We start from the raw sequence: 23,988 nt of genomic DNA, 5'->3' as shown, positions 1-23,988 counted from the left end.
TTTCAACAGTTTTGACAGAGAAAAATTCTTGCAAGAACTTCATGAAACAACTATCGATGACCTCTTTCTTACTGATGATGTTAATGAAGCTTTACAGATATTTTTACTGCCTTAATTGGAGTATTAAATAGACATGCTCCAATAAAAACGAAAAGAATAAAAAGGTATAAGCAACCCGAATGGTATAATGAGGATATAAAACAAGCCAGAATAAAACGAGATTACCATCATAAGAAGGGTCATTGGAACTTATTTAAATACTGGAGAAATAAAGCTAAGAATTTGTTAGTAACTTCAAAAAGAAACTTTTTCATCAATGCAGTAGAAAACAATAAGAATACAAGTGTTTTATGGAATCACTTAAAATCATTTGGCTCCAAATCTTCAAATTCGACAATACCGTCAACCCTAAAAGACGGGGATGTTACACTTAACCAAAAACAGGATATAATAGAAAATCTCAATAAACACTTTGTCAATATATCCCATGGTGTAGCAAAAACTCCCCTAAATGAACAAGATCATACATTATTTGAAAACCATGTACTAAACATGGTACCTAATCATGCTGAATTTTCTATTCCGTTAATTTCTGTTCAAGGCGTCTTTGATCTCGTGAATAATCTAAATACTTCAAAGGCCACTGGGATTGATGGTGTTGGACCCAAAATTATCAAGCTGTGTGTTCAACAGCTATCTCCACACATAGCGTACATAATCAATTAAAGTTTGCAATCTGGTATCTTCCCTGCTAGACTAAAAGAGGCCAGAGTAACTCCTTTATTTAAAGGAGGTAATGTTGATGAAGCTGGAAACTATAGACCAATTTCTGTACTACCGACACTTGCTAAAATAATTGAAAGATATGTTACGGATCACTTAAACAGATACCTCCTCAAATATGAACTTCTCCACTCTGCACAATCAGGATTTAGAGAAAATCACTCTTGGCAAACAGCTCTAGTTAAATCAATAGATCAGTGGAGAATTAACATTGATAATAATGATTTAGTCGGTAGCATTTTCTTAGATCTTAAAAAAAGCATTTGACTTAGTAGACCATAGAGTTCTATTGCATAAATTGAAATTAATGAAAATATCAGCACATAGTTTACTTTGGTTTGAATCATATCTTAACCAAAGAAAACAATCGGTTAAAATTGAGAACATTAAATCTACCTCCCAACAAGTTATATCAGGTGTTCCTCAGGGATCAATACTTGGTCCTCTGCTGTTTATTTTGTATATAAATGACTTACCATTATACACTAAACATTCAAATATCGACATGTATGCTGATGACTCTACCATTCACATCAACGGCACGACTCTTGATGTAATTCAATCAAATCTCCAAATTGACCTAAATCATATAAAGCAGTGGTGTACAAATAACAATATGGCTTTTAATAAAGAAAAAACAACATGTATGCTCCTTGGCAAACCTAGAGCATTACATACTGCAGGAGTTTTAGAGCTTGAATTAGACAATTACATATTAAACTCAGTCACTACACAAAAAGTGCTAGGGATACACATCGATCACACCCTTGGATGGAATGAACAAGTTAATAAGGTTTACTCTAAATTGGCAACTAGATTAGCCCTTCTCAGAAAATTAAATACCTATTTGTCAAAAGACGCGAAACTGTTGTATTATCATGCTTATATCTCACCAAGTCTTCACTATGCGTCTATTGTCTGGGGAAATTGTACTAAATAACAGATAAAACAATTAACAAAAATTCAAAAGCAGGCATTGAGAATAATTCTTAATAAACCACCTCTCACACCTTCTAAGGAAATGTTAAATGAACTCAAAATACTACCCTTTGAGTATAGAATCAAATACCACATGTGTGTGTTAATATATAAATCAATTCACGGACTGGCCCCTGAATACATATCAACATTATTTACACCAGTCTCATCCAGCTGTTCGTATGGTCTAAGGTCAGCCTGAAAAGATGCTTTTGTGCTCCCAAAGCCTCGTACAGAACTAATGAAAAAGTCATTTAGCTACTATGGAGTGATTAACTGGAATTTATTACCAAGGCAAATTAAAGAATGTGCGCCACTTGCAAATTTTAAATACCGATTAACAATGCATTTATTGCAAATGTATATTGAAATTGATTAAATGTTGTAAACAACACAATCGAGATCCTGTCCTTGAATAGTATGAGGTGATGAATCTATTTTTACTTTGATTCATTTAACTTGATTTGTTGTCGTAGTTGATATACATGTAAATGTAAATGTTTTCGTATGTTATTTTATTTTTATTAATTACCTTAGTTTAGTTGATTTACTTCTATCTATACATGTATAATTTGTCATATTATTCTCTGTTGTATTGCATGCTTTTGTGTCGACCCCCATGGGAAATGAGCCATTGGCTCAATGAGTCATCGACGTTTAAATAAAGTTATTATTATTATTATCGCAAGCTAACCGATACTTACATTATATATATAATTGGCTTCTTGGGTAAAATATGTGTTTTCGTTTAAATATCACATACGGTGTATATAACAATAATGACAATAAAAAGCTAACCTAATTTTATAACATATATGTATAATTCATATTTCACAAAAAATACGGGCAGCCACTTGAAACATCATGATATACACGTGCATATCAAAAGGTATCCAATACTTTTAAATGACATACGTTTCAAATTGCTAGTAAACGTTTCTGTCATAATTTGCGTGCCCCTGTGTTTTGACTGAGGTGACCAAGATTGCATTTTACGGTCTCGGAATAGCATTTAGATACTGCTTGTTTTACACATGTTTATAGAAATTTAACTGTCGAAAACAGATATATCTAGATTTAATATCTTATAAAAAGTTACATCATATAAGACCACGATCGAGAGCACCGTGGGTAGCGATAGGTCAAGGACGTCTCCTTGCAGGCGGTGTATGGGATTTGCAAATTATTTAGTCTAGATGAAATAAATGATTAATCTAATTACTGGTTTATGTAAATAATGAATGTACTTGCAATATTTTCAACGTTGGACATTTTTTTATTTTGCTACAATTAATATCGATGCTGCTATCGTTTGTGCGATGAAATGAGGTGAGGAGGTTTTACCGAGTCATCTCGGTTTTCAGTGTCGACATCAAGATAAAAATTGTATTGTAAGATAGTGACCGTGTATTCTGTTTATCCTGCAACTTTTTCATTATACATACAGAAGATGGTATTCAAAACGAAAGCAAATTGCCTGTAATTTGCATTCACTATGAGTGTGTACTCCTTTTTACTACCGTGGGAAATATGTCAGCGACGTCATTTCGGTGATTGTGACGTCACTGTTTGGCGGGACTGACTGCCGTTTCATTCACTCCTACTAAAAGTGACGTCACTGGAATGTTCGGGATCAAGTCATCAAATTTAGAAATTGAATCAAACGAAAGAAATTAAACATTTATTTACTGACATCGTAATATTGTCCTATTGCAACTATTACAGGAAATTCTTATTATCCGGTATCGAGTTTTGTGCCCGACTAATATCGATATTAGAGCCGAAAATGCATTGTTTTTTTATATTGTTCAGCTTCTTTTGTTGACTTTATATTCGTAAAATGAACTTAACCCACGAAGGGCGTCAGAACGTTTGTTTTCAACGGGAATATACAGCGTAGTGATAAAGACCTTCCAAGTATGGCAAAGTGAATATTTGCATCAGGGAAATAGGGACACAAAAAGTCGAATTTATCCAAAAGTAAGTAAGTAACACTACATTAATTTTGCTGGAACACTTAAAAAATCGTTCTGATTTCAGAACAATTGGAATTATGAAGATACCTCTTACAGTATTTTTATTATTATTATTATATATAATGTAAGTTAATTACAAGCTAACCGATACTTACATTATATATATCTTTGGCTTCTTGGGTAAAATATGTGTTCTCGTTTAAATATCACATACAGTGTATATAACAATAATGACAATAAAAAAGCTAACCTAATTTTTTAACAGATACGTATGATTAATTTTTCACAAAAAAATAACGCGGGCAGCCACTTGAAATATCATGATACACACGTGTTTATCAAAAGGTCTCCAATACTTTTAAATGACATACGTATCAAATTACTAGTAAACGTTTCTGTCATAATTTGCGTGCCCCTGTGTTTTGGCTGAGGTGACCAAGATTGCATTTTACGGATTCGGAATAGCAGTTGAAACTGCTTGTTTTACACATGTTCATAGAAATTTAACTGTCAAAAACAGATATATCTAGATTTAATATCCCATGAAAAGTTACATAATATAAGACCACGATCGAGAGCACCGTGGGTAGCGTTAGGCCAAAGACGTCTCCTTGTAGGCGGTGTATGGGATTTGCAAATTATTTAGTCTAGATGAAATAAATGGTTATTCTAGGTTCTGGTGTATGTAAATAATGAATGTACTTGCAATATTTCCAACATTGGAATTTTTATTTTGCTATAATTAATATCGATGCCGCCACCGTTTTTGCGATGAGATGAAGAGTTGTTGCCGAGTCATCTTGGTTTTCACTGTACCAAAATAAAACTTGTATTGTAAGATAGTGAACGTGTATCATGTTTATCCTGCAAATTTTTCATTATATATACAAAAGATGGTATTCAAAACGAAAGCAAATTGCCTGTTATTTACACGACTTCGCTCAAAGCGAAGTGCTTCTTTGACGACCAAGAAAAGATGCATTCACTAAACGGAATGAGTGTGTACTCCTTTTTACTACCTTGGGAAATATGTAAGCGACGTCATTCCGATGATTGTGACGTCATTGTTTGGCGGGACTGACCGCCGTTTCAGTCACTTCTACTAAAAGTGACGTCACTGGAATGTTCGGGATCAAGTCATCAAATTTAGAAATTGAATCAAACGAAAGAAATTAAACATTTATTTACTGATATCGTAATATTTTCCTATTACAACTATTACAGGAATTTCTTATTATCCGGTATCGAGTTCTGTGCCCGACTTATGTCGATATTAGTGCTGAAAGTGCATTGTTTCTTGATATTGTTCCGCTTGTTTTGTTGACTTTAAATTCGTAAAATGAACTTAACCCGCGAAGGGCGTCAGAACGCTTGTTTTCAACGGGAATAAACACCGTAGTGATAAAGACCTTTCAAGTATGGCAACAGTGAATAATTGCATCAGGGAAATAGGGACACAAAAAGTCGATTTTCTCCAAAAGTAAGTAAGTTACACTACATTAATTTTGCTGGAACACTTAAAAAGTCGTTCTGATTTTAGAACAATTGGAATTATGAAGAAATCTCTTACAGTATTTTTATTATCATTATTATATATAATGTAAGTTAACAAGCTAACCGATACTTACATAATATATAATTCATTTTTCGCAATTTTCAGTCATGTGGACATGACGTACATAGCAATTATTTTACATGATGAATAATTTGCGTGCCCGTGTGCTAAGGTGACCAATATTACATTTCACGATCCCGGAATAGCAGTTGAGATGGGTTGTTTTTATCTCGTACACACCTTCCTTCCACATATTCATAATTCTAAATATAACTGTCGAAGACAGATATATCTGGATCAAATAATCGATGAAAAGTTACATAATACATATGTATAAGACCACGATCGAGTGCATTGTGGTTAGCGATAGGCCTAGGACGTCTCCTTGCAGGCGGTATATGGAATTTTCAAATTATTATTTGCCTAGATGATATAAATTATTTGTTTTAATGTCCAGGAGACAGGAGTCATCTCGTCTTTCCGTGTCAACACCAAAATAAAACTAACAGGCCTATTCAAGGATACGTCCTTGGCCTAGCTACTGTAAGATACTGACCGTGTATATATCCGATGTTAATCCTCGGATATATAATTATTTATTTTGTAGTAATAGAGCTACATGTACATGTAACCCTCGCCAGATATTGTGAATAGTTTGAATAGGCATGTTTGCATAATATATTAAAAAAAAAAAAAAAAAAAAAAAAAAAAAAATGCCGCCGGTGGTGAGAATCGAAAGATCAGAAGATCTGCACGGTAACACTAAGCCAGATTTCTGCTTTTTTATATACAGTGATTTTTTTATAAGAAGCAGATAACATTGTTATTTTTTGATGATGTATGATTTAGTATTTCCTAATAGGAAAAATAAAAAAATGTAAATGTAATGTGCATGTAGCTGTTGTTTCATCATGAAGAAATGTGAAAAAATGATAATAACACATTGATCACAAATCACAATTTTCTGTCGTTCTTTAATATACCTGGTATACGATAATCTTTGTTTGCTATTTTATTGATTTTTTTTTCTGAAATGCTTGAACGTCGGTGAAGTCACCCCTTGAGAGGAATGAGTTAGATTTCGCCGAGACGAAGCACAGTCTCGTGTTACGTTGATACGGAGAAAACGACAGTTTTTATTTTATACCATGGTATATCAAAGTTATATGCAATGAGAAATTGTACCAATACAATCTTTTATAAATTATATCTTTCTACTGCGTATGCATCTTAAAATTCTACTAAGTTGCAACTTGCATGAAAATGCAATTCACAGTCGATGTCGGGAACAGATCCGATTTGATGCATTCAACTCAAATATACAAAAAATCAATGCTATTGCCGAAATTATTTGGACTAAAGATAGTCTTAAGTCTTCAAAGATCGTTTCTTTTTTAATGAATAAGAAAAAAAAAACACGAAAAAATCTCGATAGTTGCTCGCAACCCAGTGGTTTCATCGGTTTTCGACGGCGAAAGAACAAAATAATTTTTTTACACACAATGTCAAACATATTCAATTCAAAACATTAATTATATGTTTCAGAAGCATGTTAATGGTGTTTTTATGCAATATTTCATGAATTTAATCTACTAAACGAAGCACTGTATCCACAAACGCTGTAAGATTTACATTGTAGCCTACGTAGGCCTACTGTTTCTTTTTCTTTTTGTCAAAGTGACGTTTAAATAATGAAATGTTTCAAGATAACGTAACACTATTATTTTAAACTTTGTTAAGCTGTATATGAGTGCAAATTGCAACCATAATACCACAAATGAATGCTTATTCAATCCTTCAAAACGTCAGCTTGCAATCCTTCAAAACGTCAGCTTGCAAAGTCGAATCACCCGAGCTCATAGAGGACAAAAAGTGACGTCATTGGAATGTTCGGTATCAAATCGTCAAATTTAGAAATGGTAATCAGAATAAAGAAATTAATCATTTGTTAATCATATCGCAATATTTTCATATCGCAACTGTTACAGGAAATTCTTATTACCTGGTATCGAGTTCTATGCCTGGTTAATCTCGATATTAGTGCTGAAAATATCTGGTTTATTGATATTGTTCCGCTACTTTTGTTGAGTTTGAATTCGCAAATTCGAAGGGCGTAAGAACGCTTGTTTTCAATGGGAATAAACACCGTAGTGATAAAGACCTTCCAAGTGAATTTTCGCATCGGGGGAACAGGGACATAAAAAGTTGATTTTCTCAAAAAGTAAGGAAAATAAAATACATTAATTTTGCTGGAACACTAAAAAAATCATCCTGATTTCGGAACAGTTGGAATTATGAAGATACCTCTAACAGTATTTCTATTATTATTAGTATATATTATGTGAGTAATTATTATAAAACGGTATATATAATGAATAGTTCAACATTTAATACATTTCAAATATTAAATATAAAATAATATATATTAAATAAAAAAATATTATAATAAGAAGATATTTTCATATCGATCAATTTTCAGAATAAGTTATGTTCTTCATTTAATTACCATACTGACGTAAAATCCCATTTCTTGACCTTTTGAACTCTGATTGTGGTATTAGTACGCCTGGGCCTAACTGCCAATGTAAATTCTGGAAAATATCATACATTGGGCTTAATATCAACATGCAGGTACTGTGCAGTGGTAATGATAATATACGACAATGCGCCATGGGACCAACTTAAGAAATTACGATATTATTAGTCTAATTATAGATTTAGATAACTCTAAAAAACTGATAAAAGCTGAAGTACAATCTCATATTTATATTTTTATCTTACTTTTATTTTAGATTTTAGTATATTTGATATTTTAATGGTTGTTCACCATTGACCGCATCAGTTATGGAAGCATCCTTTTAGATAATATCATATGATATAAATATATATGATTCGAAAATATAAAGTGTTAATAGCTTATGTCGTATGTAGAAATAACAGCATATCTGATGTTTACATTAGCTATGATTATTTCGATATCGATTGGAGACGACTGCCTTCGGGTCTGACACCTCGTTGTTCACTTGCTGTTAGTACTTTGACGATAAATGCCTATAGGATCACCATGTAGATCCTAGCGTCCTTACGGGAACATTACACCTTTTCGTGTGTATGCGATGTTTAATTAGACATATTTATCATGTGTTTAGCTTGGCCCGGAAAACTTACCTTCTGCTTCGCCGTTCTTCTCCCTATAACATCAGCAGGTAAGTACAAATATAATATTTAATAGTATTTAGGTTTATCAAAGTTTAAAAAAAAATCCTCTTGTCAAAATGTGTCACTTTAATTTTCATTGTTCTGATTGACACAAAAATATACTTGTTAGCGTGAATTAATCACTTTGGTTATTTGGAATCAAACACAAAGTGTTTATACATAAATATATATAAGGTATCACTTTTAACTTAACGATTTGTTCTAGAGTTTATATCGCCATCAGTTGATTGTAAAACTTTACAAACTAATAATACATTCTGCAATGGTATATTCATTTGTGTTCTTTGATAATACCATTCAACAACAACCTTAAATAACGAAGACGTTTATTCTATTTTGGCCTATTTTGAATGAAACGATTGTTTTTTATGTTGTTTTTTTAAATGTCACTTGAAATATAACAAAACAATCCGAAATAATGATAAATGTTATTAAGATCTCTGCATTTGTACCGTTAACTGTCACAAACAGAGAAATACATTTCAATACAAAATGTAAACGTCTGATGATAATGTAAGGAAGGACGGTATGACAGCGACTTTTCATTTATTTACAACTTACTATAAGTAAAAGAACCTTTTCAGACATTTTGACAGTATGTATAATACTATATAAGAGAGAGTCTACCTGAGGATCACAAACTTTAGCAAAAACCCAGGCTTGCTGAGGTTTTTAAACTATTTTGCGATCCTGAATATAGAATATCCCTATCCTTCATATCCACATATTAAAGAGCGTTTTCCTCTGATATCTAGACGTTTTATCGCAATTTTACAATGAAGATATCTAACCATTTTGAGCAGTCTACAGTGATAAGTTCTGAAGAAAACCGCAATTGCAAGACAATTCTCCATTCTACACAAAAATGGGTGCTATTATTATCACGAACCCCACATACTTTACTGTAAATTAGTTAAAATAACCTGCTTTCTCAAAATCACGTTCAGTTGTGAAACATAATTTGGAGAGGAACAGTCGTGTTTTACACATCTTATACCCCATGGGACGGGGATTGTCATTGAGAAATATAAACGACAACACCATGAAAGACACGCCAGCACAGAAAAAAGGGTTTCTTTTTTCAGTGGAGTTAGCAGTGAAACACTAGAGCAATGTTAACAATGGAAGAATCCATTTAAAACCCATGTATTAATTCAAAACAGCTATGACTTATTGTTCCCTGTTGATGGAAGTAAACTGACAATGATGAAAGGGTTATCACTCTATCACTGACGAACCAATTAAAAGATGAATATGAGTAGGATAATAACGCATTATGCGTGAGATTTCAGTGTAAATCTGTATTGACTTACCAGAGTAATGAAAATTCTTTCCAATATCACCATCTTAAAATTGTATATAATCCAAATCGATACGGTATCTAAAAAAATATGAAAACTGTACAAAGTGAAATTCACAACGTAAATGTTATGTTATCCTATGCATACTCGTATATGTAATGGTCATCAATTGTTATTTGAACAAGGAAACGAGTTTGTTGGATTTTCAGTCATTGATCTGCCTTTTTTTCAATTTGCCAATGAAGACCTTAATGAACCTACTGAAATTGTTTATTTCTGAATCCCATACAAATCATTTCGTTAATTTAGATATATATTTGTCAGGACATATTACTATTGAATGCATTAATAATTAATATTGTAAGCAAGGACTCGAGATGGAATATTATAAAACTCTTTCATATGTGTATATGAAGGATAGGGATATTTGATCAGTCATGACAACTCCTAATAAGTAAAAATGTTTTCTAAGATAGCATTGTATCTTTAACATCAGGATTTGATCAGTCATGACAATTCCTTATAAGTAAGATGTTTTCTAAGATAGCATTGTGTCTTTAACATCAGGATTTGATCAGTCATGACAATTCCTAATAAATAGGCTCGTCTATCTCTCAGGCTGTCCGCATTAATTAAATTTATCGGCAGAAATAACTAATTAATTACTTTATCACTTGATATTTACAATACAAAGTTAATTAAAACATTAATCGGCCTAGTATATCATTTCGCACGAAGAGTGCATAAAGATGACTTATGAATTATTTGTATAATCCTGTTGACACCATATCAGGATGTTAGGTACAGATAGTGTGATACTTTCTCTTTACTGGCCAACAGGGTAATCTATAACAATGAAGTATGAATCTGGTGTAAGTCATCCTCGTCACATAGCTTTAATTGATCAACCATACTGTCTTTTGTTCCGATATGATAAAACCTATAAACGCGTTGCTTGCTGTAGAAACATACTTTTTTTCACAGTCAGACTCATTAAAGTATTGTAAACAACATGTATGGATAAGTTGTTGTCACCGCTTATCTCTGTCAATCCCATAACATTATTTATTTAGTGTTCTGAAATTGATAGAGATAAGCTATGATGCTATTGGCAACAGCTATCATGTTACTGTGTTTGATAAGCATGACTGTGAAAAAAATGTTTTCTATAGCAACCAATGCGTTTTGATGCAACCTACACAAGTACACCGTTCAATGATTTATTTTGCAGCACTTGTTACAATATCAGTATGGATTTCCAAAAACGACACTAAGAAACTAAACGACAGCACGATTTGAACCTAGAACCAAGCTCGTGTTATCGGATTTTGTCTAGGACATAGAACTTATGTAAGACGCTTTGTTCACAACAAAATGACATGACAGATATCTACACTATAACAATAAGCGGTTTATGTACCGTGTTTTATCACGATACATTGAATTTAGAATTTTTTTTTAAAGAATATCATTTGTGTCAACAAATGAGCATGCAAGCTAGATCATGAAATGAAAAACGAAAGATAAAGAGGGTTTGGGATTTATAACTTTAACGTCCTATTATCAGCCGGGACCATGTTAGGACGTGCCAAGTTTGTTTAATTTGGTTATGACATTTGGTGTACCCGAAGAAAATCACCGACAGTGGTCAGAACCTGGTAATTGCCCCACATGAGATTCGAACTTGCAACGCAAAGGTGGATGACTTGTGGCAATATGCCGAGACGGCCACAAGTCATGTAACACTTTCTATGGTAGGATATAACATGGTTATTTATTTAAATAGATAACATTTATTTAGTCAACGTTCTTTAATATAAATTGTAATAGCTTTTTGCCTGATCCTTTTGTCTTATGTAATGACAGTAAAATATGTGTATGTTTCTATATCCAGATTATTGGACAAAAGGTTCAGAAACTTTATTAGTAAAACTATGATAGGTTTTACTTATTTACTAAACTTCCTTTGCATATGAGTAAACATACTCATCATCATAAAGAAATGATGGCTAATTTCGGCGACAGTTCAACAACACGACAGCGACAATACAACAGCGCTATAGAATGTTTGTCACATGGGGCATTGTCTTACTGTCACCTCTTCACTTGGCTCAATGTCGTTCATCGCTTGGCGCATTATCGCACTATCGCATGACGCATTGTCGCTCTTCACTTGGTGACGGTAGTATTGTCGCTCTTCGCCTGCTGCATTATCGCATGATCCATTGTCGTATGGCGCATTATCTATTGTCTCATGGCGTATTGTTGCACTGTCGCATTGTGCATTGTCGGACTGTTGAATGCTAATAGCGACAATGCGCGAAAGTTTTAGCATTTGGCCTTGGTTGTCATATTTTTGACATGTATTGATGTGTAACATACATTGGGTGTTCTTTCACAGCCAACGGTGCGCATTAGCGCATCATGATAAATATGCTAGAACACCCAAAGCATGTTACACACCAATACCTGTCAAAATATGACAACCAATATACTTATATTTATATTTATTTAGTCATTCTTGTTATGAAAAGAAAAGGGATAAAAAGTATGAAAATAAAACTTATATATTTGTATAGAGACAAATGTCATTTGATGGAACAGACAATGCCGGGAGAGAGTTGGTTCATGCAACTTCCGGTATGATGCCATGGACAACCGACTTAACAATACTTAGATGAAATAATCCCATCGATAAAACGGTATATATAATGAATAGTTCAACATTTAGTCCATTTCAAATATTCCCATAAGAAGATATTTTCATATCGATCAATTTTCAGAATAAGTTATGTTCTTCATTGAATTACCATACTGACGTAAAATCCCATTTCTTGACCTTTTGAACTCTGATTGTGGTATTAGTACGCCAGGGCCTAACTGCCAATGTAAATTCTGGAAAATATCCTACATTGGGCTTAAAAGCAACATACAGGTACAGTGCAGTGGTAATGAAAATATACGACAATGCGCCATGGGACCAACTTAAGAAATTACGATATTATTAGTCTAATTATAAATTTAGGAAACTTAAAAAACTTATAATGAGCGCTCCTTCATATACGTATCAATATTTACATTCACTTGTCACTTCTACTACATAAACTAACGAAGCCAAAGTGAAGTCTATGAGGTATAACTTGCACTCAAAACGTGACTATTTTGACGTTACTAATGTTGATATGGTAACGTCAACAGATGGCCGTCAAAGTAGCTGTTCCATCTTGTGGAGTATATCGTTGATGAACGGTTTTAAATATAGATATTAAACTATCTATGGTAAATATAGATGTCAGAGCTTTGTAGACAATTATCCCATAATGTGTGCTAGCGCATTATGAAGATTGCCTGCAAAGCTCTGGCATCTATGTAGACCACAGATTCCATAGGAAGAAAATTTAATGCTTAATTATACATATGCATATACCGCTTATTGTAAATATTCCTAATAGGTCTAAAGTCTATTGTTTTTCTGTACCATTGAATTAGATATTCGTGTTTATAACGATTTAACAGTGGTAGAATTTCGATATTCCATCCAATGTATCCAATGGCTTCTCCCATCTCTTTTGTTCTCTGTATCTGTTACTGCTGTAATATAACCGAGTTTTATTACAACAAATCTTGACGTGGTGATTCTTCTGTTGTATTTATGTGATAAAAAAAATTATCATATATAAACCTCTACATCAGCTATCCACATACTATCAAGGCCATTTTGAAAACCACAATGGCTACCGCCATGGCCGTAGTTTTGGAGGATACATTTTGTAATTTAAAGGTAATTGACAAAATTTCACGATTCTTCAATCAAAATGTTATTTGAACGATTTCAAGATCCACCTTGGTTCGTTGGTAATAAATCCACACGTTCCTGTAATGTCTAAGCACCCGAAATTATTGGGTAAAATAGATTCCTTCGTATGAATGATTAGACAAGGGAGGTAAGTGGTGGCTAGATTCGAAATACAGTTTATGATTGCAGCCCTTAAAGATGCTTCACCGCCGACATGGCATACATGATACTCATCATTTAAACAATAACTTCTGCTTAATACAGGATTAACCAATTACTTTGTTTAGTTTATGAGATGTTAAACCAAAAGTCTGTAAATTGTATGTAAAATTACACAATTTACCTCGCGCTCCATTGGATTTATCATCTCATAAACTAAACAAAGTAAAAGGTTAAGTCTTATACTTAAACAATAAAATCAACAAGAACATTAGATATGGTCCTTTAACGTGAGCTATTCGCCGTCAAAATTATACTGCTACAGCCATTCAGGAAAAAAGCGCGCCGTTGACTTACAGCTTCATCCGCCCTTTTTTCTATAACGTCACAAAAAATCTTATGTTTCAGTCACTTTTTTCAGGTCAAATAGCAATAGCACACCCCAAAAACTTAAATTTGTTTTATTGTATGTCTTCAATTATCTTGTATATGTGTTATTTGTAAACATTGACACGTGAACTTGAGACATGTGAAAGGAAGTCCGCCAATATTTACATGTATCCATACGCACTATTTTTGGAAAAAAACATAACTGTTCCAACTTAGTTTATCGATACAGTAACAGCGGCAATTGTAAATATTCGTTAAAACATCCATTGTATGTTACACACCAATACATGTCCAAATATGACAACCATGCTTAAGTGAATAATATTTCACGAACGTCATTAAGATACGACAGGTAAATACATGTTTACACATGCTTGAAATCATTTGGTCCACACAAACTCTCAGATCCAGCTGATACGGCGATCAAATAAACGTTTTCAATGTTGGCATTTTTAAATGTTGAAAAAATAACCTTTATTGGCAAATCGAAATTTATATTTTGTCATTAAATGTACAGTGTCATTTATAATGGCCTGTCAGCGGCCCACATCTCGTTACTGACACGGATATTCAATAAAGGAGAAAGCTATTGTGTTACCCTCTACCATGTATACGATACTCCCATCGTGTGAAAACGAGAGGCGACTGATCAACACATCAATAATTCAGAAATTATCATTACAGTATGTGGACAATAGAGGTGTTAATTTGTTCCGTACAATTCATTTCAGAGACTGCCTAGGTATAAATATAATACTACTATTTATTTGTAATAGAACAGCAATCATTATTACACTCTCTGTCATAGTAATCCCACCTGTCTTCGATGCGTCAGGTTGATGAGGATGTGCCTGGTAGATAATAATTTAATATATCATATGGTAAATAATAATATATCAGCATGCTTAATTAATGATGATTTGAGTACGAATGATGATCCTTGATGGCTGAATGATGTGAATGTGATGGTCATTTTTGAAAATGATGATACATAAAGATGACAATATATTGAAATCATGCTGGATATGATGTGAGTGGGTGTGCATGGTGTGAATGAGATAACCACGTATATCTGTATATCTAAAATCTTCAAAAATAAAATAAATATAAAAAAAAAATCTTAAGGTCACTTACGATTGAAATTCAAATGGTTTATTGAAATAATCGTCGTGTAAACATTGAAAGACCCTTTTCTTGTCAATGTGCTAACATACGCCGAATAACTTCTAGAATTAAGAATGATCAATCAATAAACCAATTAATCAATCAATCAATCGATCGATCGATTAACCAATCAATCAATCAATTAATCATTCAATCAATAAATCAATCAGTCAATCAATCAATCAATCACAGTAGAAGAAAACATCCTAATCTGATCTGCAGGTTGACCACTGCCATCAAGCTCCTTTTGCCAATAACAAAGTGATTAGGAATCCTAAAATATTTTGCCTGATGGAGTATCTTTGCAAGTGCGGATCGGAGTGAAAGGTATCCATTACAATACATTAGAACTTGTTTTACAATAGATGTATACTGGTGCAGAGCAGCAGACGTAAAATGGTGAGCATTCTAATATATTTTCGGGTATGAATACGGGTAAATTATGTTAATAAAATCATTTCTGGTTGCCAATGCACGTTTAAATAATGCTCCATAATTTGTGCTAATCTGCAATCAACATAGGTGTCAGAATACGTGTACACCTACCTACCACATTTCTGTGTTGCAGGCCTGCATTTTAGGATGTGACACTATCCTACTTTCAAGACCTTCCAATTCTTTCGAACTTAATTATGTGTCTCTTTACAAAATACATGGAGACACATCGTATGAACAACTACATGTTTGTAACATTGTTAGGATAAAAGTATGCATGGTTATTATCTGAAAATATAAGCTTTAGTTTCAAATTTTCCAAACCTTGTCTATCTAGTCGTGAGATACGATATTTAGCCTCACTTAGTGGGATGGAAGGAAATGCTAACGGAATTTAAAATGAATACTGTACTTTGGAAAAAATTACATTAAATTTTTCATGACATATCGTTAATATGTGTTAACGATGTCTGAATGTGCATTGGACAAACTAGTTTTAGCACCGACGGATGAATGTATGAATTACAAATTGTCTTATTGAATATTTATTTTGAAATACATGATGACGACATAATCATTAAAACCACTGAAATATTCATGTCGATATTGACAGTAAGTGACAAGTTGATGTTACAATAATATCTGTAATTCTTGATGTGTATAATAGTATTTAGGTATCATTGATTTATGAAACAAAAATTAGTAATATCTTGCTATCCGTGATGGACTGATGTGACTCTGATATAACTATTACTGTCTGTGATATAGGTATTTATATAACATGTATTTTTTTCTAACCATAAAATATTTTACTAACCTTAGGTGACCTTGCGGTAGATTAGCCTAAAGCTTTATCATCATTATAAATCAGTCTGAATGACAGCGTGTCCTGTAGTGACAAATGTTTACTTTTGGTCTTTTCATTTTGTCTGCTATATCTATTGTTATGGTACATTATTGCATTTAGTCGTATTGTTACTCCCATTGTTTGCTGAGACTGCATTTGGTAAATATACAATTTACATAACGCGGATCTTGTAATAATCACAGTGATGCTTTAGATAATGAATTGATTAATAATGGTTAAATCATTTATTTCTGAGGTGAAATTGTAGGTTTACATAGCTCACTGCGGCTACTGAATATCATTTCAGGCCACTTTGGACTAAACGGGATGACCAGCAGATTTTACACTAGGTTTACACTATGTTCCCGGCGACCACGTTAGCCCCGTTTGCCCGAAACGTGGTGCGCCGTGGAATTTTGGATATTTTTGTCTCTGTATTCAAGTTGAGCTAGGTCTTGTGAAGTTTTGCCACGGTCTTTTACGGATTACGTGGTGGACCGTGGGTATAGGGGAGAGTGCTGTTCCCGGAGATCAAAGATACACTACGGCTTTAGCACGGTCTATCGAGGATACCACTACGTTTTCTCTAGGCCTGTTACGATCTGATAAGTTCTGCTACGTTTTACACGTTTTGATAAGTTCCGATACGTTTTTCACGGTCCGCCAAGGCTTACTAGGGTAAAAATCTGATACCGGGCTTTTTTGGAGCAAATGAAACAATATTTATGCCGGAACTGTCATTTCAAACACGTTCTAATAACAAAATGTGTTAAAAGAAAAGAAAATCTTAACTATATTTGGTACATGTATAAAAAATATAAAATTATTATAGCCAAGTGTTTCTACGCAAACCTTTTTTTTTCTGTAATGGTTCTCACTTAATCTGCCTTTTGCAGTAATAGCTTTGGTATAATTTGATGGTTTAAATGTGTTTAATAATGACTATTTCTATTTATTAATGCAAATGATTCCATGAAGTAGCAAATATAAACCAGGCCAGGCAATGATACTCCATCATATATTGCTTGCAACGTATAATCGTAATATGACGTAACTTGCCGTATCACGTCGGGCTTTCAACCGCTACAAGCCGTAATATGCCTTGACAGAACGTATCAAAACGGTTATCATCCACCTTGGCTTGCCGTCAAAACCTTGACAAACCTGGACAAAACGTGCAGCCAATCTGCATCAACCGTGATAAAAAGTAAAAAAAAAAAACGCAACAGAACGTCACAAAACTTTAAATCACCGTAAGATGCCGGGGAACATGGTTGCTGCCCGTTCCACCAAGGACTGTATGGAAGTTTTGTTACGGTCTCGTACGCGCTGTTACGTTTTGTTACGTCAGTCACGTTTTATTACGTCCTCCTGTAGCGTTCACCATCTGTACCGTGACTGCCGTGGCAATTTTTTTGTCAGTTTATGCTAGGTTTACACTATGTTCCCGGCGGCCACGGCAGCCCCGTTTCAGACCACCGTGGACAAAACGTGGTGACCACAAGACAACATGAGACAGCGTAGAAGGACGTGATAGACAAATGTAAGCGGTCGTGAATACCGTGGATGTCGTGCCAGATTTTTAAACTGTCAAATAATTTGACAATAGTGTAAACCTAGCATTAAACTCTGAAAGCATTTGCTACGGCAATCAGATAGTGAACATGACAGGACGTATCAAAACGGGCTTGGCGTTGTAAAACGTGGTAGTACTTGCAGACGGTCCGTGGTGGAAACTCTCGGTGGTTTCAATGTGATGTTCTGAACAATATTTACTTCGCGTTTTATCACGGTTGATGCACATTGACTGCACATTTTTCCCGTTTTGTACAGCTTTGTCACGGGCTTTACGGCGAGGTGTATGATAGCCGTTTCTTCGCGTTCTATCAATGCACACCCGGCGTGTAACGTTTGCAAGTTGTACACGCGACGACGTACTGCATCCTACAACGGTCTTACGACGTACTGCATCCTACAACGGTCTTACGTTATACGCAATATATGATGGATTATTAATGACTGGCCTTGTACATGTTGCATATTCTTGGAAATATTAATGAATAGAAAATCAAAGACATTATTGAACTGATTCTTTAACTATTTATCAAATATACCACAAATACTATTACAAAAAGCAAATTACAATGTAAGAGAGAATCACTAGTGGAAAGCACCTAGCGTAGAAACACTAGAAACGTTCAGGATATGGTCTGATGATTTGGCGCAGTTATAGTAAGAATCAGAGAAAATTACAAAAAAAAGTTATTTAGGTTCAACAGAAAATCATTCAAATACTAACATACAATGGCTGTTCATAGGACTTTAAACAAACAAAAAATGTCTTACATACAGCTTCATTCCAGGCTAGGTAAACACACTGTTTTGTGGCTTATATCGAGATGGCTTACATATTCCTTTCCATGGTCATGTTGTAGAGATCTATGGCTTGAAAGTTGAGAAAGTAATGGGACTCATTCACGTACCACGTGATAACCGATAACGTTTGTGCGGGACTATTGTTTCTATTGGTAATGGAATGACGTCAAATGGCGTTATCGCGGGATAACGTCATTTCAGCGGGAAGATTACAAAGAGATACATTCCATCACCACTGGAGATAATGGTCCCGCACAAACGTTATCGGGTATCACGTGGTACGTGAATTAGTCCCATTGACAAGATATTGAATGAGAACTGTTGACCTTTTGCCCAGCTGCTGCCTCTTGGGTGGATTACCTGTTATAGCAATGTATCAAATATATATATATATATATACATAAAAAGAAAACACAACTATAAAACAGTTTTTCCTCCCTAGCGCTTTCTCGGCTCATGCCGGTCTTCAGGGGTTTTAATTCTTTTATTTGTAAAACATGACGTCATAGTACAATGACGTCATAGTAAGATTACGTCATGACATGGTACATAAAGATATTGTGAATGGTTCTGGAAGAAACTAACAAAAACATGAGGACAAAATAAAAACTAATATGAAGTTCCTTTGTCCCGTTCTGAATTTAACACAGGTTTCATAAGTTGAATGAAATACATTTCTTTATTTTCTCTTTTTAAAAGATCTGAATTAGACATTTGATATGTTGGTAAAATAAAAAAGTTATCATTAACACACATATGACAATGTTCGTTTACTGTTAAATATCTGAGATGGTCTGTTTTAGTTTGTTGTCGGTGTAATGTAACTCTCTTTCTCAATTCCATTCCTGTCTGACCAATATAAAAATCTGAGCATTTGCTACAAATAAGGCTTATATGACATTTTTGGATGTACAATTCATATTAGTTTTGAAATTAAAACCATTTTTGAATGTATAATTTTTACACTCTATAATAGTATCACATGTTTTGCAACGCTTTTGCATACATTTAGTGACAGAAGTATCTTGAATTTTCGAATCAAATTTTGACGAACATAAAATACGTTTAAGGTTCTTAGGTTTTCACTGATATATTGTTCATCTTTTTTTCCAGAAGTGACTGTGTTGACCCCAAGACAAAGTGGATCTGAGGGAAACACGCAAGTTAAACTATTGAGTGCTTATGGTTACTCAGCTGCCGGTCAATCATCTCTGGAGTTTCAAGTGAAGGCGTGTCAGGATGCTTCGGTAGCCCTGATGACTACAGATGATGAAGATGCCTCCGGTAAAATATACATGGTCACTTTAGGCGGCTATGTAAACACCAAAATTGTTATATACGACTCGAAATATGGAAGCGAGAAAACCAAGATGTCTGGCACAGTATTGGGTTGTAATGCGTTCAACTATTTCAAAGTAAAGTGGAGCTCTGGTCATGTGTCGGTGTTCTCGTCCCCTGACAGTGGGGTCACGTGGACAGAGTTAGCATTATGGATAGACCCGTCACCAATAGCAGTAAACTACATAGGAGTAACTACGTCGATATACTCAGACGGAGAATGGAAGATCAAAATAGGTAAATGTCACGAGCCGATATAAGAATTTAACTCTAAGTATAGAAATATGATACTTCTGTTTAGTTTTATCAGTTTAACGTCCTATTAACAGCCAGGGTCATTTAAGGATGTGCCAGGTTTGTTGGTGGAGGAAAGCCGGAGTACCCAGAGAAAAACCACCGACAAGCGGTCAATACCTGGCAACTGCCCCACATGAGATTCGAACTTGAGATCCAGAAGTGGAGGGCTTGTGGTAATAAAAACACTTCTGAGTTGATTCAAGTGTTCAAGACCTCGAAATACAGTATTTGCTTTGTTGCTTTTCGTTGTATACTTCCATTGTATTAACCAGAGTAGGTTAGATATTGATTGTGACGTCATGTGTTTGCGAGCATAACGTCATACGTTTAAGAGAAAATGACGTGAATTGGTACGGCGTCCGTCAACTGTTCACAAAATTTCCGACTAGTCATTAACGGCTGAATAGATTTTCACCAAATTTGGTCTGAAGCTTCCTTGGGTGAAGGGGGACCAATCTTGTATAAATGGTGGGGCGGGCCCAATAGGGGAAATTAAGCAAATTCTTTAAAATCCTTCTTCTTCTGTAGGAATGAAGGGATTTAGTTCTAGATAAAGGGAAACCAATCTTGCATAAACGGCGACCCTATCCCCCCTTTCCCCCCAAGGGGCCCGAGGGGCGGGCCAATATGCTTTAAAATCTTTTTTCTTCTGCAGGAATGAAGGGATTTAGTTCTTATTTGGTCTGAAGCTTCCTTGTGTCAAGAGAAAAAAAGTTGTATACATGGTGACCCTTGCCCCAAGGGGCCTACGGCGCCCAATAGGGGAAACATAGCAAATTCGTTAAAATCCTTCTTCTTCTGTAGGAATGAAGATATTGAGTTCTAATTTGGTCGGAAGCTCCCATGTTTGAGAGGAACCAATCTGGTATATACAGTGACCCTGGACCTCCAGGGGCCTGAGGGGAAATATAGTGAATTCTTTAAAATCCTTCCTCTTCTGTGGGAATGAAGGAATTTAGTTTTAATTTGGTCTGAAGCTTCCTTTGGTGAAGGGGAACGATTTTTGTATAAACGGTGGGTCTGGTCCCCCCAGAGGTCTGGAGGGCGGGGCCCAATAGGGAAAATATAGCAAATTCTTTAAAATCGATCTCTAGAAATAAATAGATTAAGTTCAATTATAAAGCCTTCAAGTTGGTAGCTTGTTTTCTTAGCCTGAAACAGGTGAACGATACAGGCCCAATCGACCTCTTGTTTTATTTAGGATAGATTAATATTCAGTATTTTATAATTTTGAGGCATTGATCACATTATCATATACAAACCATTGTTTTATTATAATAATCCATACGACGCGGTTATTTTGACTAGACTTGTTATATTGACATCTACAAAGTCGGTAGCTCGGTTTGGATTATAACTTATCAGTATCGAGAGAGTCCCCGATGAGTTTTAGCAGATAACGCTGTTTCTACTGAACGCTCTGTCATTGTTACCGATGTTGGTATTAATTGTTTTTGAAGTGGCTAGTATTCCACAGCCTTATAAATTTGTCCTTTATGTAGATATATAATGCCCTGGGGGATTAAATCTAGAATAATGAGACGGTACATAAACAGTTTTTGAAACCATAAACTATATTTAGATGTCAGTTAACGATGTAAATGATTCTTTTTATATGATCACTGATCCATTGTATGGTGCAAAGGATTAAAAGGATTAAAGATCTGAATATATATAGAAAAAAATGAATATGGAATAATACAAGTGTATACACTTCCAGGAAAGTCAAATCTACTGTATAAATGATTTTTTTTTCTAGTATAATGCACATTGCAGGAGGAGAAACAACATCCATAGAAACAACTACTACGACAATCCCAATTACAACACCTGCTGAAACAACAACTACCACGACAACCTCCATGAAAACAACAGCTGAAGTAACATTTTCCACTACAACCTCCCTGACAACAACTGCTGAAGCAACAACTACCACTGCAATAACGACAGAAATGGTGACAACAACATACACTTCCACAATGGCAAGCGGGGTATGTCCGTGTGTCTGTATCAAGCTCAATACCACATCGTTCGACTGTGCCTTAAATGACGTCAGCTGTGTAATAGAAGCCGTGAAGAAGGAGTTGACTGTGGACAAACAAATTCTCTCATCCACCATTAGGAAGAAAACCAGTGCTAACGATGACAGGCCGTCCGCACAGGCGATTGGTATGGTAGGGGTAGCTTTCCTGGTAGCATTTGTACTCATAGTCTTTGTTCCGGACTTTGTAATATTATGCAGGTATCTATTTCAAAGGCAAAGCAAAGCACACATACCTTGACAAATGAATAGAGAGGTAGGGTACCGGTCAAACCACACATACATTGACTCTTCAAATCAGTATACAAATAGACTGATTGGTAGGTTACCGGCTGAACCACGCATATATGACTCTTCAAATCAGTATACAAGGGTACCGACCGAAAAACACATACATTGACTCTTCAAATCGGTAAACAAATAGACAGAAAGTTAGGGTACCCACCGAACCACACATGGTTGACTCTTCAAATCAGTATACAAATAGACAGAAAGCTAGGGTACCGGCTTAACAGCACATATATTTACTCTTCAAATCAGTATACAAATATACAGAAAGGTAGGGTACCGGCTGAACAACACATACATTGACTCTTCAAATCAGTTTGCAAATAGACAGAAAGGTAGGGTACCGGCTGAACAACACATATATTTACTCTTCAAATCAGTATACAAATAGACAGAAAGTTAGGGTACCGCCTGAACAACACATACATTGACTCTTCAAATCATTATACAAATAGACAGAAAGTTAGGGTACCGGCTGACCCACACATATATTTACTCTTCAAATCAGTTTACAAATAGACAGAAAGGTAGGGTACCGGCTGAACCACACATATATTTACTTTTCAAATCAGTATACAAATAGACAGAAAGGTAGGGTACCGACCGAACCACACATACATGACTCTTCAAATCAGTACACAAATTGATATAAAGGTTGTGTACCGGTCATTGACTCTTCAGTTCAGTTCACAAATGGATAGAAAAGTTGGGTACTGGTCATTGACTCTTCAGTTCAGTACACAAATGGATAGAAAAGTTGGGTACTGGTCATTGACTCTTCACTTCAGTACACAAATGGATAGAAAAGTTGGGTACTGGTCATTGACTCTTCAGTTCAGTACACCAATGGATAGAAAAGTTGGGTACTGGTCATTGACTCTTCAGTTCAGTACACCAATGGATAGAAAAGTTGGGTACTGGGCATTGACTCTTCAGTTGAGAACACCAATGGATAGAAAAGTTGGGTACTGGTCATTGACTCTTCAGTTCAGTACACCAATGGATAGAAAAGTTGGGTACTGGTCATTGACTCTTCAGTTCAGTT

The 23,988-nt window shown here is 34.9% G+C and overlaps 1 protein-coding gene across 1 annotated transcript; it reads left to right on the top strand.

Annotated features, from left to right (window-relative positions):
- Positions 1–8,334: 8,334 nt before the first annotated feature.
- Positions 8,335–23,660, top strand: LOC138317037 (mucin-22-like). Its single transcript, XM_069258666.1, has 3 exons — positions 8,335–8,498; positions 20,093–20,554; positions 22,391–23,660. Exons 1-3 carry the CDS (start codon positions 8,432–8,434, stop codon positions 22,894–22,896), a joined length of 1,035 nt encoding a protein of 344 aa, XP_069114767.1. The 5' UTR covers positions 8,335–8,431; the 3' UTR covers positions 22,897–23,660.
- The last annotated feature ends 328 nt before the right edge of the window (positions 23,661–23,988 follow it).

The sequence above is a fragment of the Argopecten irradians genome, chromosome 2 (genome assembly GCF_041381155.1).
Source record: "Argopecten irradians isolate NY chromosome 2, Ai_NY, whole genome shotgun sequence".
Taxonomy (NCBI): Eukaryota; Metazoa; Mollusca; class Bivalvia; order Pectinida; family Pectinidae; genus Argopecten; species Argopecten irradians.
This window is presented reverse-complemented; position numbering and strand designations above follow the sequence as displayed.

What these genes read in the sequence shown, in the direction of transcription:
- LOC138317037 (XM_069258666.1), top strand. Translation starts at nt 8,432, where the DNA reads ATGTGTTTAGCTTGGCCCGGAAAACTTACCTTCTGCTTCGCCGTTCTT. An exon ending in TCTCCCTATAACATCAGCAG is followed by an intron (nt 8,499 to 20,092) that starts GTAAGTACAAAT and finishes CTTTTTTTCCAG; the next exon opens with AAGTGACTGTGTTGACCCCA. An exon ending in AGAATGGAAGATCAAAATAG is followed by an intron (nt 20,555 to 22,390) that starts GTAAATGTCACG and finishes TGCACATTGCAG; the next exon opens with GAGGAGAAACAACATCCATA.